General features: G+C 45.4%; 2 protein-coding genes across 2 annotated transcripts; one reads left to right on the top strand and one right to left on the bottom strand.

Annotated features, from left to right (window-relative positions):
* Positions 1-1,919: 1,919 nt before the first annotated feature.
* EMWEY_00049580 (phosphodiesterase, putative) lies at positions 1,920-9,207 on the top strand (the record flags this gene model as incomplete). Its single annotated transcript, XM_013479516.1, has 17 exons — positions 1,920-3,194; positions 3,410-3,708; positions 3,978-4,077; positions 4,432-4,527; positions 4,733-4,815; positions 4,937-4,997; positions 5,294-5,438; positions 5,706-5,797; positions 6,098-6,163; positions 6,469-6,633; positions 6,802-6,851; positions 6,995-7,100; positions 7,358-7,428; positions 7,618-7,912; positions 8,268-8,413; positions 8,600-8,865; positions 9,038-9,207. The coding sequence occupies 17 exons, from the start codon at positions 1,920-1,922 to the stop codon at positions 9,205-9,207; spliced, it is 3,486 nt and encodes a 1,161-aa protein (XP_013334970.1).
* Positions 9,208-9,980: 773 nt separating this feature from the next.
* Positions 9,981-10,805, bottom strand: EMWEY_00049570 (prefoldin subunit 3, putative; the record flags this gene model as incomplete). Its single annotated transcript, XM_013479515.1, has 3 exons — positions 9,981-10,112; positions 10,415-10,504; positions 10,686-10,805. 3 exons carry the CDS (start codon positions 10,803-10,805, stop codon positions 9,981-9,983), a joined length of 342 nt encoding a protein of 113 aa, XP_013334969.1.
* Between the last annotated feature and the right edge of the window lie 69 nt (positions 10,806-10,874).

The raw sequence follows: 10,874 nt of genomic DNA, 5'->3' as shown, positions 1-10,874 counted from the left end.
TATATATATATACATATATATACACCTAAGTACTTTCCTTAATATGATGGAAAATAATACCTTATATATGGATGTGCAACATCTACCTGCAAGACTGCTGCGCAGCCATTTGTGCATGCGCATGCAATTTTGCTAATAGCGTTGCTGCTGCAGTAGTTTGCTGCAGCAGCAACAGCAGCAGCAGATAATAACAGTTCTGCTGCTGTAGGTCTTTGTCGGCCTTTCCTTCGCGATTTCTTTCCATATAATACAACCCCCATTGCTTTCCATTTATATAAAGAAGGTCTATTATAATAAATATATATTATTATACTATTATTATTTATTACTCCTTACTAGTTAGTGTATATATATATAGATTAAGATAGTATAGATAATAGCAGCAACAGGGGCAGCAGCAAGTCCCCAAGGAGCTGCCGCTGCAGCAACTAACTCATTCATTATACGACTAACCAATCAATTTGCATGTTTATTAACCTAAGGAAAGAAAATCTACGGTCTTCCTTGAGGGAGTACATTGTATTGTATATGCTGCTCATAGGAGGGGGAGATAAAATATAAGGAGAAAATAAGCTAGAGATATACCGCAGTGTTGCAGCTAAAGGGAAAATATACAACTCACTTTATGTCATGTCTTAGAGGTGCTTTTTTTGGGGGTGGATACTGCTGCTGCAGATGCAGCAGACAACAGAGTCAACCCTTGTTTTCGTAATTTCTGTACAAGAAAGAAAGATGAATCAATCCAGTTGTGGTACGCATCCTTTTATGATGAAATGTTACTTTTTTCTTAATTTATATATGCTGATTAACTATTTTGCAAAAGAAAAGAGAGGTGTTGTTTCTGTTGTATTTCGATGGCCGGGGGTTGAACCACTTCACGTGTTAGCCAGGCTGGTGCTGCAGAGAGCAGAGAAGATCGGCGGCGTATTAAGATCCTTTTGTACGACTACCTACTTTGTTCCAATTGTTTTTGTACTTTTTAGGAATATCCAACTGAAAGGAACCAAAATACCAAAGGATTGAGCATCTTTCTTCACTGCTTGTTGCGGCGGTTGTTATGCCGTGTCTAGTAAGGCAGGTGCTGTGGTGTACGTACACACCACTACACCACAACTGCCGACTCAAATCTTTTTGAATTCCAAACTCTAGTGACTTTTTGAACTCGAAGCTTTTGCATTCGTCTAATTTTATTTTGTACAGCTCCCAGTCGACATCTGTTTCCTGCAAGATCCGCTACTCGGACCGCCGGCAAACACGATGCTCGCTGTTGAGGTTATGACGAATCCATGAGAAGAAAGTTTATCTAACAAGAAATTGATTTTATGAATACTTCAGGAAACATATTTCCGATTCATATTTCTAATTTGAATATCCATTTAAATATAAACGACCAAGACGCTGCTCCTGCTGGGTTTGCAGGACCTGCTGATCCGGTTGTTATTTCGGTTTTCTTCCTACATGTTTCTCTAATGGATTTGATTTGTGTTTCTGCTATTATTTTTGTCTCTATATCACTTAACCCTACACTTTTTCCCTCCTAGAATTTACTGTACCCTCTCTTACCCCATCCAAGACACCTGTGGATCCATTTGCATATACGGCAATCCTTACGGATTTCCTCTACCTCGCCCTCTCGCCTCATAATCCGTTCCCTGCAAAAGCTCTCTACGGAGAAGCATATTAGCAGCAGCTAACACTGCAGCAGCAGCAGGGAGTAAAGGATCTTTCTTTTTGTTGTTTTTTTTTCTGGAGGAGTTTTCTCTTTCGTTTCTTCTGCGAGGTATATTAACATTCTTATTCTTTCTTATTATTGCATGCAGCTATTAAGCACCAGTCTAATTAATGTGTTTATGTAGACTGTTGGAGAAAGGGGGATAAAAGAGGCCCCATAGAAGACAACAGCAGCAAGACGTGAAGAAATGAAGAACCTCCGTGACACCGTTGGTGTATCTGATGGATCTTCTTTGCTTCCTCCTTCTGTTGATGGAGAAAGAGAGGAGGAAGGAAGAAGCGACGAAGGAAGAGGATGTTTAATTATGTCTTGTAGTTTATCAAAGACACCTCCAACTTTATTTAATAGAGAAGACACTACTGCTGCTGCTTCTGTTGCAGGCAGCTGCAGCGCAGCAACAAAGAAAAATGTTGCATTTCAGCCTTCTTTCGAGATAGAGGGAGAAGGAGCGCCAAGAGGAAATATAAATTCATATATTTCTAGTGTACGCTCAGATAGTCTTTTTAATAGTGAGGATAGGATAAGGAGTGGTGATACAGTACCACCAGCAGCAGCACCACAAACAACAACAACAGCAGCAACAACAACAGCAACAGCAGGTCCTGTATTTAATGGGGGACTTAGACATATAAGCAGCAGCTCAGAGGAAGGATCTAGTGAATCAGATAATGAATCTAGAGGTATAATAACAGCAGTGCCTGTACCCCGTTCCCCTGCAACTGCTGCTGCTGCTGCTCCCTTGAGTGTATTGTCTAATACAACTGCAGCAGCAACACCAATCGTAGGACATGCATCAGGTGGTTGTCGGCTTCATGGTCGACAGCAGCAACAACGTCAGCAGCAGCAGGAGCAGGAACAGGATCAGCAGCAATTTAGGCTGCAGGAAGATGACCAGCAACCTCCATCATTCCAGAGATTCGTTGCTGGTCTTCTTTCCCCATTTAAGGAACTAGCAGGAGGAGAATTAAACTTTACGTGGGCATATAGAGAAGCAACAGCACTGCACCGTCACCAGCTGTCTAGACAGTCCTTTGGTAATGTAAGAAAGTTACCAAGTAGGAGGGGAGGTGACCATTGGTCCACTCGGCTTTCTGATGCTCATAGAACATTTTCTTCCGATTTGCAATATTTTCCTTTGCAATTTCGTGATACAGAAGCTGAATCTGAATATGTTGCTGTAACAAATTATCAATCTTCTCTTCGTTTCTCTGTTTATCTGCTGCTGCAGCATTGTTTGCTGCTGCCTGTTCAATTCTCTCTGCTGCTATGGGATCCTGAATCACAGCTATGGTCCGCTACTGGCGGATGGCTACTCCATCCTCTTATTCTTGCATTTGCTGTGGTTAGTGTTTTTGGTCTACTTCTCGCTATTGCCCTCCTCTACCCCGATCTTATGCCCTGCGGTGTCGGCTACTTCTGCCGCGTTCATGCAGCACAGGTTGCATGCGTTTATTCATTTTGCGTAAGTCCTACTCCAAACTTCACTTGCATGCATGCAAAAGACGTCTACCCTTTGAACAAGATAGACGATAACCCTTCGGGATTATCCTCATGCCGTTAGCAGAACAGCAAGCTGCAGCAAACAAGCACTACAGCAGAGCAGCCGCAGTAGCTGCTGTAAGTTCCCTCTTTACACAGTTTTGCCCCTGTTGCTGCTGTATGCTTGTTTGTGTGCAGTATACGGGGTTTATGAGTGCTTCTCTGATTACTGGTCAAATTTATATGGCGAATCGTCTTGAGGAACAACTGGAGGTGCGAAGTGGAGAGGTGAAGGCTGGGGTATCAATAATGAGTTTAATTACAGAAACATCAATTTTCCATTTGTATGTTTTTGCTACAAATGTTCTATTTATGGATCTTATTGGCCCCATTCTTACGAAATGGACAATGATTCTCCATGTACTAACTTCTCTTTACCTCACTACTCCCTTCATTGTTGGATATGCGGACGGCGGACTTTTCAGCCTCTGTACTTTGTAGGTCACACCGATGCAGCAGCATTCGCTGCCAGTATTCTGCTGCATTTGCAGCATAATCCTGGCAGCGAACTCTTCTTCAGAGCAATATTTCGGCTAAAAAGTCATAATATACAGGGAAATACAACCACATGCGCACGAGCAATCTGCATACAACGAACCACAGTCATCTGTGCTATGTATAACAATAAAACGAATACAACCGTATAGTCAGTCTAATTTGTAAGCCACAAGCACTCCCACTTTTCTGTGAACTTGGCCTTTTGCAGGATATCAGTTGCCACGATTGCTACGATTTTGACGGCAATGGCGTATGCCGGACGGCTGTCTGGCGAGTTGCAGCACCGGCTGCTATTCCTTCAGTGGAGGGTAAGAAGGGGGGAAGAAACTTTGCTACTAATGCCCTTTTTGTGTCTGTCTTTACAAGCAAAGTCCATTCTAGTCTGCGATACGATGCGCTCCATGCATGCATCTATGCATGCGTATGCGTAGTACAAAGACAGGGTCATCTGCGTGTAGTTCAGACATATTGCAAGAATGCTAAATGTGTGTTTCTGTGACTCTGTGACTCAATGGACACGATAGTGTTAAAGACGGAGGAATGCTTTAGATTCTTGAATATTGTGCATGCATCTCAATCCACATATAAGAAAACACATGCAGGGCCCGTTTATTTATTGCTCTTGTTATCTTTGTCCTAATGCGATTGGCTTAAAATGACAGAGGTCGAGGCTGAGGCTCATGGAACTTATGCATGAACGAGATGACAACAGTAAGACACGTACAGCTATGGAAAACGTTGTCGGAGAACTTGAACAGGTAAGGTCCTGACGAACAGCAGCACTCCCTTATTAAGTAGACATATATACAAATATATGCACACCTTTATACATATTTCTAGGCATAATTCCTTAAATATGCTTGGAAACACCTTTTAGGTTGGGCCTACCCATGTTGTACTTGCTTATGCGTATTAACACATTTCCTTGTGTGTTGTTGTTGTTATGCTTGTTTCCTTTTGTAGTGTGGAAAGATTCTGCAACAAATGCGGAATTTTGAGCATGATTTCGGGGAGGAGTTCCACGAGTTGTACCGAATCGTTTCCGAGTGCGTGGTTGCCCCTCATCCTATGTGCACTCAGCCTGGCTTTCGTGTGTACTCATAGGTTCGTATACTCTCCTGTGGATATATGTATTCATATCTGGATATTTACTTGTTGGTGCTGCAGGTGTCGCCGCACGCTTTTGACTGGCGAGAAGCTGTACACAGTGAACATCGGAAAGGCAGACGTAGGCGATTCAGTAGCAGCAGCTGTTGTGCATTTGTTCTTTTACTTAATTACTTTAAATTGCTTAAGCTGCAACAGCCTCCAAAGAGAAGCGAAGCAAAACCGTTACACTACACCTGCGTGTGCATGCCGAAACGTGAGATATGAGTGTATTCTGTTACGTATCTGCACGTTTTGCGTGTTTTCGCATGCGTGTTTTGTCGTGTTGTCTTGTGTGTGTCTATGCGGATACCGTCGCTTATATATGTATGTAGGTGTGTGTGTTTTCTCGTGTGTTCCTTCTCTGGCTCTGTGCAGAGGTTCAGCAAACACTTTTTGCAGATGTATTCGCACTATTGTGTCGACCGAGTTGATACAATCAGCACCGAATCTCACCAGCGGTCTTTCATTGCATCTCAGTCGGCAATTCGCCCAAGGGCGGCTGATGTTTCTGTTAAAGGAGGTCTGTCTCTAAGAATTGCAAACCCTTTTGAAATTAATTGCATCTACGTGCTCCTTAAAAGCTCTTAGTCTCCGCTTCCTTCATCGAATTTGCACTTTGAATATCTGATGATCGTCTTTCGTTTTGTTTGCTCTATCCCATGTGCGTAGATGCCTGTATCTGTTTCGGTAATATATTTGTCTCTGGTGCCAGCTTTCCTGCAGCCAGCCCACAACCCACCAATCACAAGCACTTCATCTTAGCTGTTTCTTTTGCTGTGTGTAACAGCTACTCGTTTGTCATCTGACATGCTCGACTCCAGTAGCAGCGACTCTGATGAAGAACCCATGAGGAAGCAGGCGACTATGCAGTGGAGAAAGGTATTGCTTACATACACACTTCATACCCACGGCATTCCTACGTAAAGCTGCGTGCCAAAATTGCTCTTTTAACAAGCGTTTGCGTGTACTGTAGATGCCCCCAAATTGCGACAAAACGAGTAGCTGCAAAGGAAACAGCCAACGAAGAACCGAAACAAAGGCTCCTGTGCCCGGTAGATGGCCAATTAGCTGACAGGCAGACTCACTATAAACAGACACTGTGTAGGATACTTACATAGCTATGGTTAAGGCTTCAGTAATTATCCTTATTAATCTGTTGCGACTTTTTGCGACCTTTAGATGGTGGACGAGGCGGAGCGCAACATGGATGTCATTGGCAAGCAGTGGTCGTTCAGCGTGCGAAAGGTGCGCATCTCCTTGTTTAGAATTGCAGTCAACCCTTTTTTGCAGAAAGTAGCGAACTTTTAGTTGCCTCACACTCCTCAGCAGCACGTACGTGAATATCACCTGTATTGCGCTCTAGCTGCTGGCACGCTGTGAAAAGGAGGACCTCCAACGCCTTTCAGTCACAATAGGTCTTTTTGTGCCCCCTGCAACCGAAATCTTACAGAGATCTCCATTGGACGCTGGGCGACTAAGATGTTGGGTTTTAGCTTACGTGCTATGTTTACATGTTCTCGAAAGATCTTTTCACATGTGCATTTGTGCAGTTGGAACAAGAATTTAACAACGCGCTCTTTGTCGTGGGGGCAGCCCTTCTAGGGCCCGTGGTAACCGACTGGGGCTGCAGCAACAACGAGCTGTGCGAGTTCTTGCACGCCTTGCAGTGGCAATATCAGCCAAACCCATACCACAACCAGTTGCATGCAGCCATGGTAGGCTCCACAGGTCAGCCCACTCCAGGTCTTGAAATTTTTCTCTGCAGAACGCATGCATTTGCAGCTTTAACTCAATGTGAACACTAGGTATTGGCTTCTTGTCAGAATATGTTTCTCAATAGCTTCAACTGTTGCTTCTTGGTTTTCTCGTTGGTACGCTTGCAGGTGGGACACGCAGCAGTTAGCGTCGCGAATATGCTGGGCGTTTGGCAGATGTAGGTGACGTCCTGTTCTCCATTTATCACGAATACCTAGCACGGAGCTGCACGCAGAATACTTGGAGAAGCTAATGTTAAAATGGGTGCCAATATTGGTCGTGATAAGCAAACCCTCTGATGTGCAATATTGTGTATTGCAGAATGGATTCTCTGGAGAAAGCTGCACTCGCAGTTGCCACTTTGGCTCACGATGTCGGTCATCCTGGCCGCACAAATCAATTCTTCGTGGCTTGTTTCGACCCTTTGGTAAGCATTTTACTGCAATTAGGTTCCGCCTTGGGTGTCCCACTAATCTGTTTCCAAACGTTTACAGTTTAGCAGCCGCTTGCTCGATTTGCGCGAGGACTAAGCGCGTACATCTGTGATGTGCATCAACAAGAAGCTGAGTCTTGTTCTTAGCCCTTTGTATGTTGCATCTGGATAAATTAAATACGGGGTAAAAGGTGAGGAGATATTGAATTGAGAATGTAACGTTTTTGAGGCCATGATGCGTCATGGTGCAGGCAGTAATCTACAACGACATATCTCCTCTTGAGAACTTCCACTCTTGTTTGTGTTTTCGGATTCTTGAAAGGTGCGAATAACTTGAAGTCTGTCGGATTGCAGCTGTTTATTCACTTCAGATGTTCACTTCGAGCCAGCGCATTCAGTTGAACTTTGGGGCACCCCCGCCCCCGCATCTATCCCTGGATAAATGCCTATTCATATATGCATCTTTATGCATTTCGTCCTATCCCTTCCTACTGTGGGAACTGTGATTCAGGAAGAGCTGCAACATATTTTTTTTGTTGTCTGTTGGGGGATTCCGTTTTGTGCGGGCGAAGATAATCGAGTGTATCCTCAGTACCGACATGAAACAACACTTTGAGGATATTTCCAAGTTCCGTATGCGCCGACAAAGCGAAGAATTCTCCTGCCGAAATTCTGTTGAAGACAGATGGGCTACACTCCGCATGTGCGTTAAATTGGGGGACCTTTGCCACACCGCCCTGCAGTGGTCTGACCACTTCTTCATGTCGTGCGCCATCACTGAAGAATTTTTCCAACAAGGAGATGAAGTGAGTCAACTCAGTCCCACTCAAGCTTAATCTGCTCGCTTGTTCTCTTGAACAACCTTAGGTTCGCAACTTTCATGGCTCAAACCAGAGGTGGAGCTCAGAACCGCCGCCTTTCGTTTCCTATGTGTTCTACTAGTTGCTACACTTCTCAAGAATTTTCACCCTGAATAGTGCTAGCCCTCCAAAAGTTTTTGCACTCGACGTACACAATTTTTGGGTATTTTCATTATTTGCACTTTCCCCTTTTCGGCGCGCTTTTTACAGTGGCTGCCGATCGGTGGTTGCACAGAATGTACGTAATGAGTCTGGTTTTGCCGCAGAGTTTGAGCATTTAAATATTGTACTCTTGCTTCAGGAACTGCGCCGGGGTATGTCGGTGTCGCCACTGTGCAGCCGTAGTGCCCAAATGGACATTGCAAAGTCGCAAGAAAGTTTCTTGTCATTTGTAGCTCGACCCCTTGTTGCCGAATTGGTTGAGTTAGACGGCCAAAAGCAAATGGCGTAGGTTTTTTCCTTCGATAGTTTGCAGCTGCTTCTCCCCGTTCGAATCACAGAAGTGAATGGAATTTTTCTCAGAAGTTGGCACCATCCCTGGCAGACCGCAGTATCCGCAGTCATTTCCTTTGCTCATTGTAGTTTTAATGTTGATTGTTGATGTTCCGTTCACCTGTGTATTTTGCCCTGTAGAGCTGAGGTGTTGTCAACTTTGGACGCCAACATGGAGCGCTGGAAAACGTTGGCCGCTGAAGGCACTGCTGTATCCTTACCGCCGACAAACAAACAAACTCAAGTTCGCACATTCACACTGCACGCCGTTCGTAACCTTGCGGGTCCTGCGCTGTCCTTGGCCCGGGTTAAGACAGCTGCAGATCGCGGCGATCAGCGGCATAATGAAGACCGGGACGCCCAGGCGCCGTTGACGCCGCCGAGAGCTCCTTTTATTGAGCACGATGGTACACTAAATAAAATAGAACTTCCCACCAGACAAGGCAGAATCCTCCCTTACATTTGTATTTGCGTCCTCCCACACACCTCGTGCCGACGGTACAGTAAGCAAATCGAAAATGACTGGATAGTGATCCTATTCCAAGATGTATATATGAAGTGCGTGTCGGGCATTTGCAGCGGGAACGCATCTCTTCGACTGGCTGGCCAACTCTGGCGAAGCTACAAGTCTGTGGAGTCCTCGATTTACAGTAGATTGCGTGCCCGCCGACACCCACCAAGATTCATCAGGCTCGAAAAGCAACTCAAGACAAGGCGTAAGCTTCACAACTGATCTTCCCCCCTCCTAATCCGAGGGAATGCTGAATGAACCTGTCGTGCCTGTCAGCAACCACTGCGGCGGGCTAATTGTTTGCTATCAGTAGGCCCAGCCCTGGACGTCTAGCATAGGCAGTTTGGGAGTGCTGAGGCTTTCGAGCGGAGGAGTATATGGACTCCTTTGCTAGCTCAACTTCATGCTGCTACTTGTACAGCGGACTTCGTTGAAACATAAAATGACAGCACACAGTGGTAGCGCTTATGGTTTGAAAAACCAAGTTTGGAGATGCAACAAAGGGCGGAGAAAACAGCGACTCTCTGCACTTGACAGATTCGATTGGGGCTCCAGCCTCGTACTGCCATTTCCCGAGCGGCTCACGCAGCCGCACTTTCTGGCGGTGCTGAGGGAGCTGAGGCGAAACAACTCACAACAGCACTCCTCACCTGTCACCATCGAACATTTGCTCCTGATGCTGCTGCAGCAGCGACCCAGAAGTTTCTTAGTGCTTTGTATGTATCCCAACTGTGTTGAGCAACCAATAGGCACAAACGAGGTGCAATGAGAACGTGTGAGTCACATAGGGGTGTCCCCCAGCTGAAGCCGTATTTAAAGCTACCTGTCAATACTCACTGCTAAGGCGTAAACAGGATCAGTGACTGCTGCCCCTAGCATCTTCCACATGGCGGTACCTGGTTTTTCCCGCCTTTTTAAATCAGCAAATTACGTGCTACGTGGCTTACGTGGCATGCCAGTAGGGTAGACAACATTCAGTGTTTCAGCATTTAGTCTTAAGGGTTATTATGATTAGGTGTGTAAACGCTTGCCGGCTCCAGCTGCTTGCCGCTGCTGCAGTTTGAGTACTGCGTAGTTGTGCACACGGGCGATGTTGACCTCGGTCATGGTTATTTGGGTCCTAAGCCATTCCATGTCGGCCTCCTAACGCACAGATAGGTGCAAACACCTCCCATATTTCCCTCATATTTCCATATCTAGTAATAGGTGCCAATCGGCAAACGCTGTTGACACCCAGAAAGCCGCTGGAAGCCGTCGAGAAAAGGAAGGAAACAACCTAGGCTATATACTCCGCCTGCATAATGCTGAAGTGTTCCCTTCGTGCATAGTCCGTGGAACAAGTTCATTTCATAGCAAGCCGTGATTGCCAAAGTGTAACAAAACGGCAGCATCTTTGTATAACAAGACCGCATGAAAACCATTCCATCAGCTATGACTTCGCTTACCGCCTCCTCCAGGTACTTATTTGCAAATTTGAGACTTTTGTTGAGGACGTCCTCCGCCTCCTGTATAGTATACTCCACAACTACATCAGCCTGTATCCGCCGGCCCCCGCGGACAAATGCAGCAGCAGACAGAAGGGAATAATACAGCGCATAAGTTCATCCTGAATGGTAGCTAGCGCAGTTCCACGTGCATATGCTTCAAGGGTATCCAACAAGCCAGCCAGGTAGCTGGCTAGCTTGCCAGCTGAAACAACTAGCTAGACATTCTTACGGCCAGCCAAAGGCAAACGGTGTCAGTTGGGGGGACAGTGGCCTGCACATGAACGGTCTCAGCCAATTGGAAGTGGGTCTGGAGTTCCCCATCTCCTCCCTCCTTGGCTACGTCCTGCATTGATGTCGCCAGGTCAAACAAAAGAAAAAGGCGCAAAATTAAGTATATATATATATATATATATTATAT

Source organism: Eimeria maxima, genomic scaffold (assembly GCF_000499605.1).
Source record: "Eimeria maxima Weybridge genomic scaffold, Emw_scaff1185, whole genome shotgun sequence".
NCBI lineage: Eukaryota > Apicomplexa > Conoidasida > Eucoccidiorida > Eimeriidae > Eimeria > Eimeria maxima.
The sequence above is the reverse complement of the archived record's forward strand: the minus strand, read 5'-3'. Positions and strand labels throughout refer to the sequence as shown.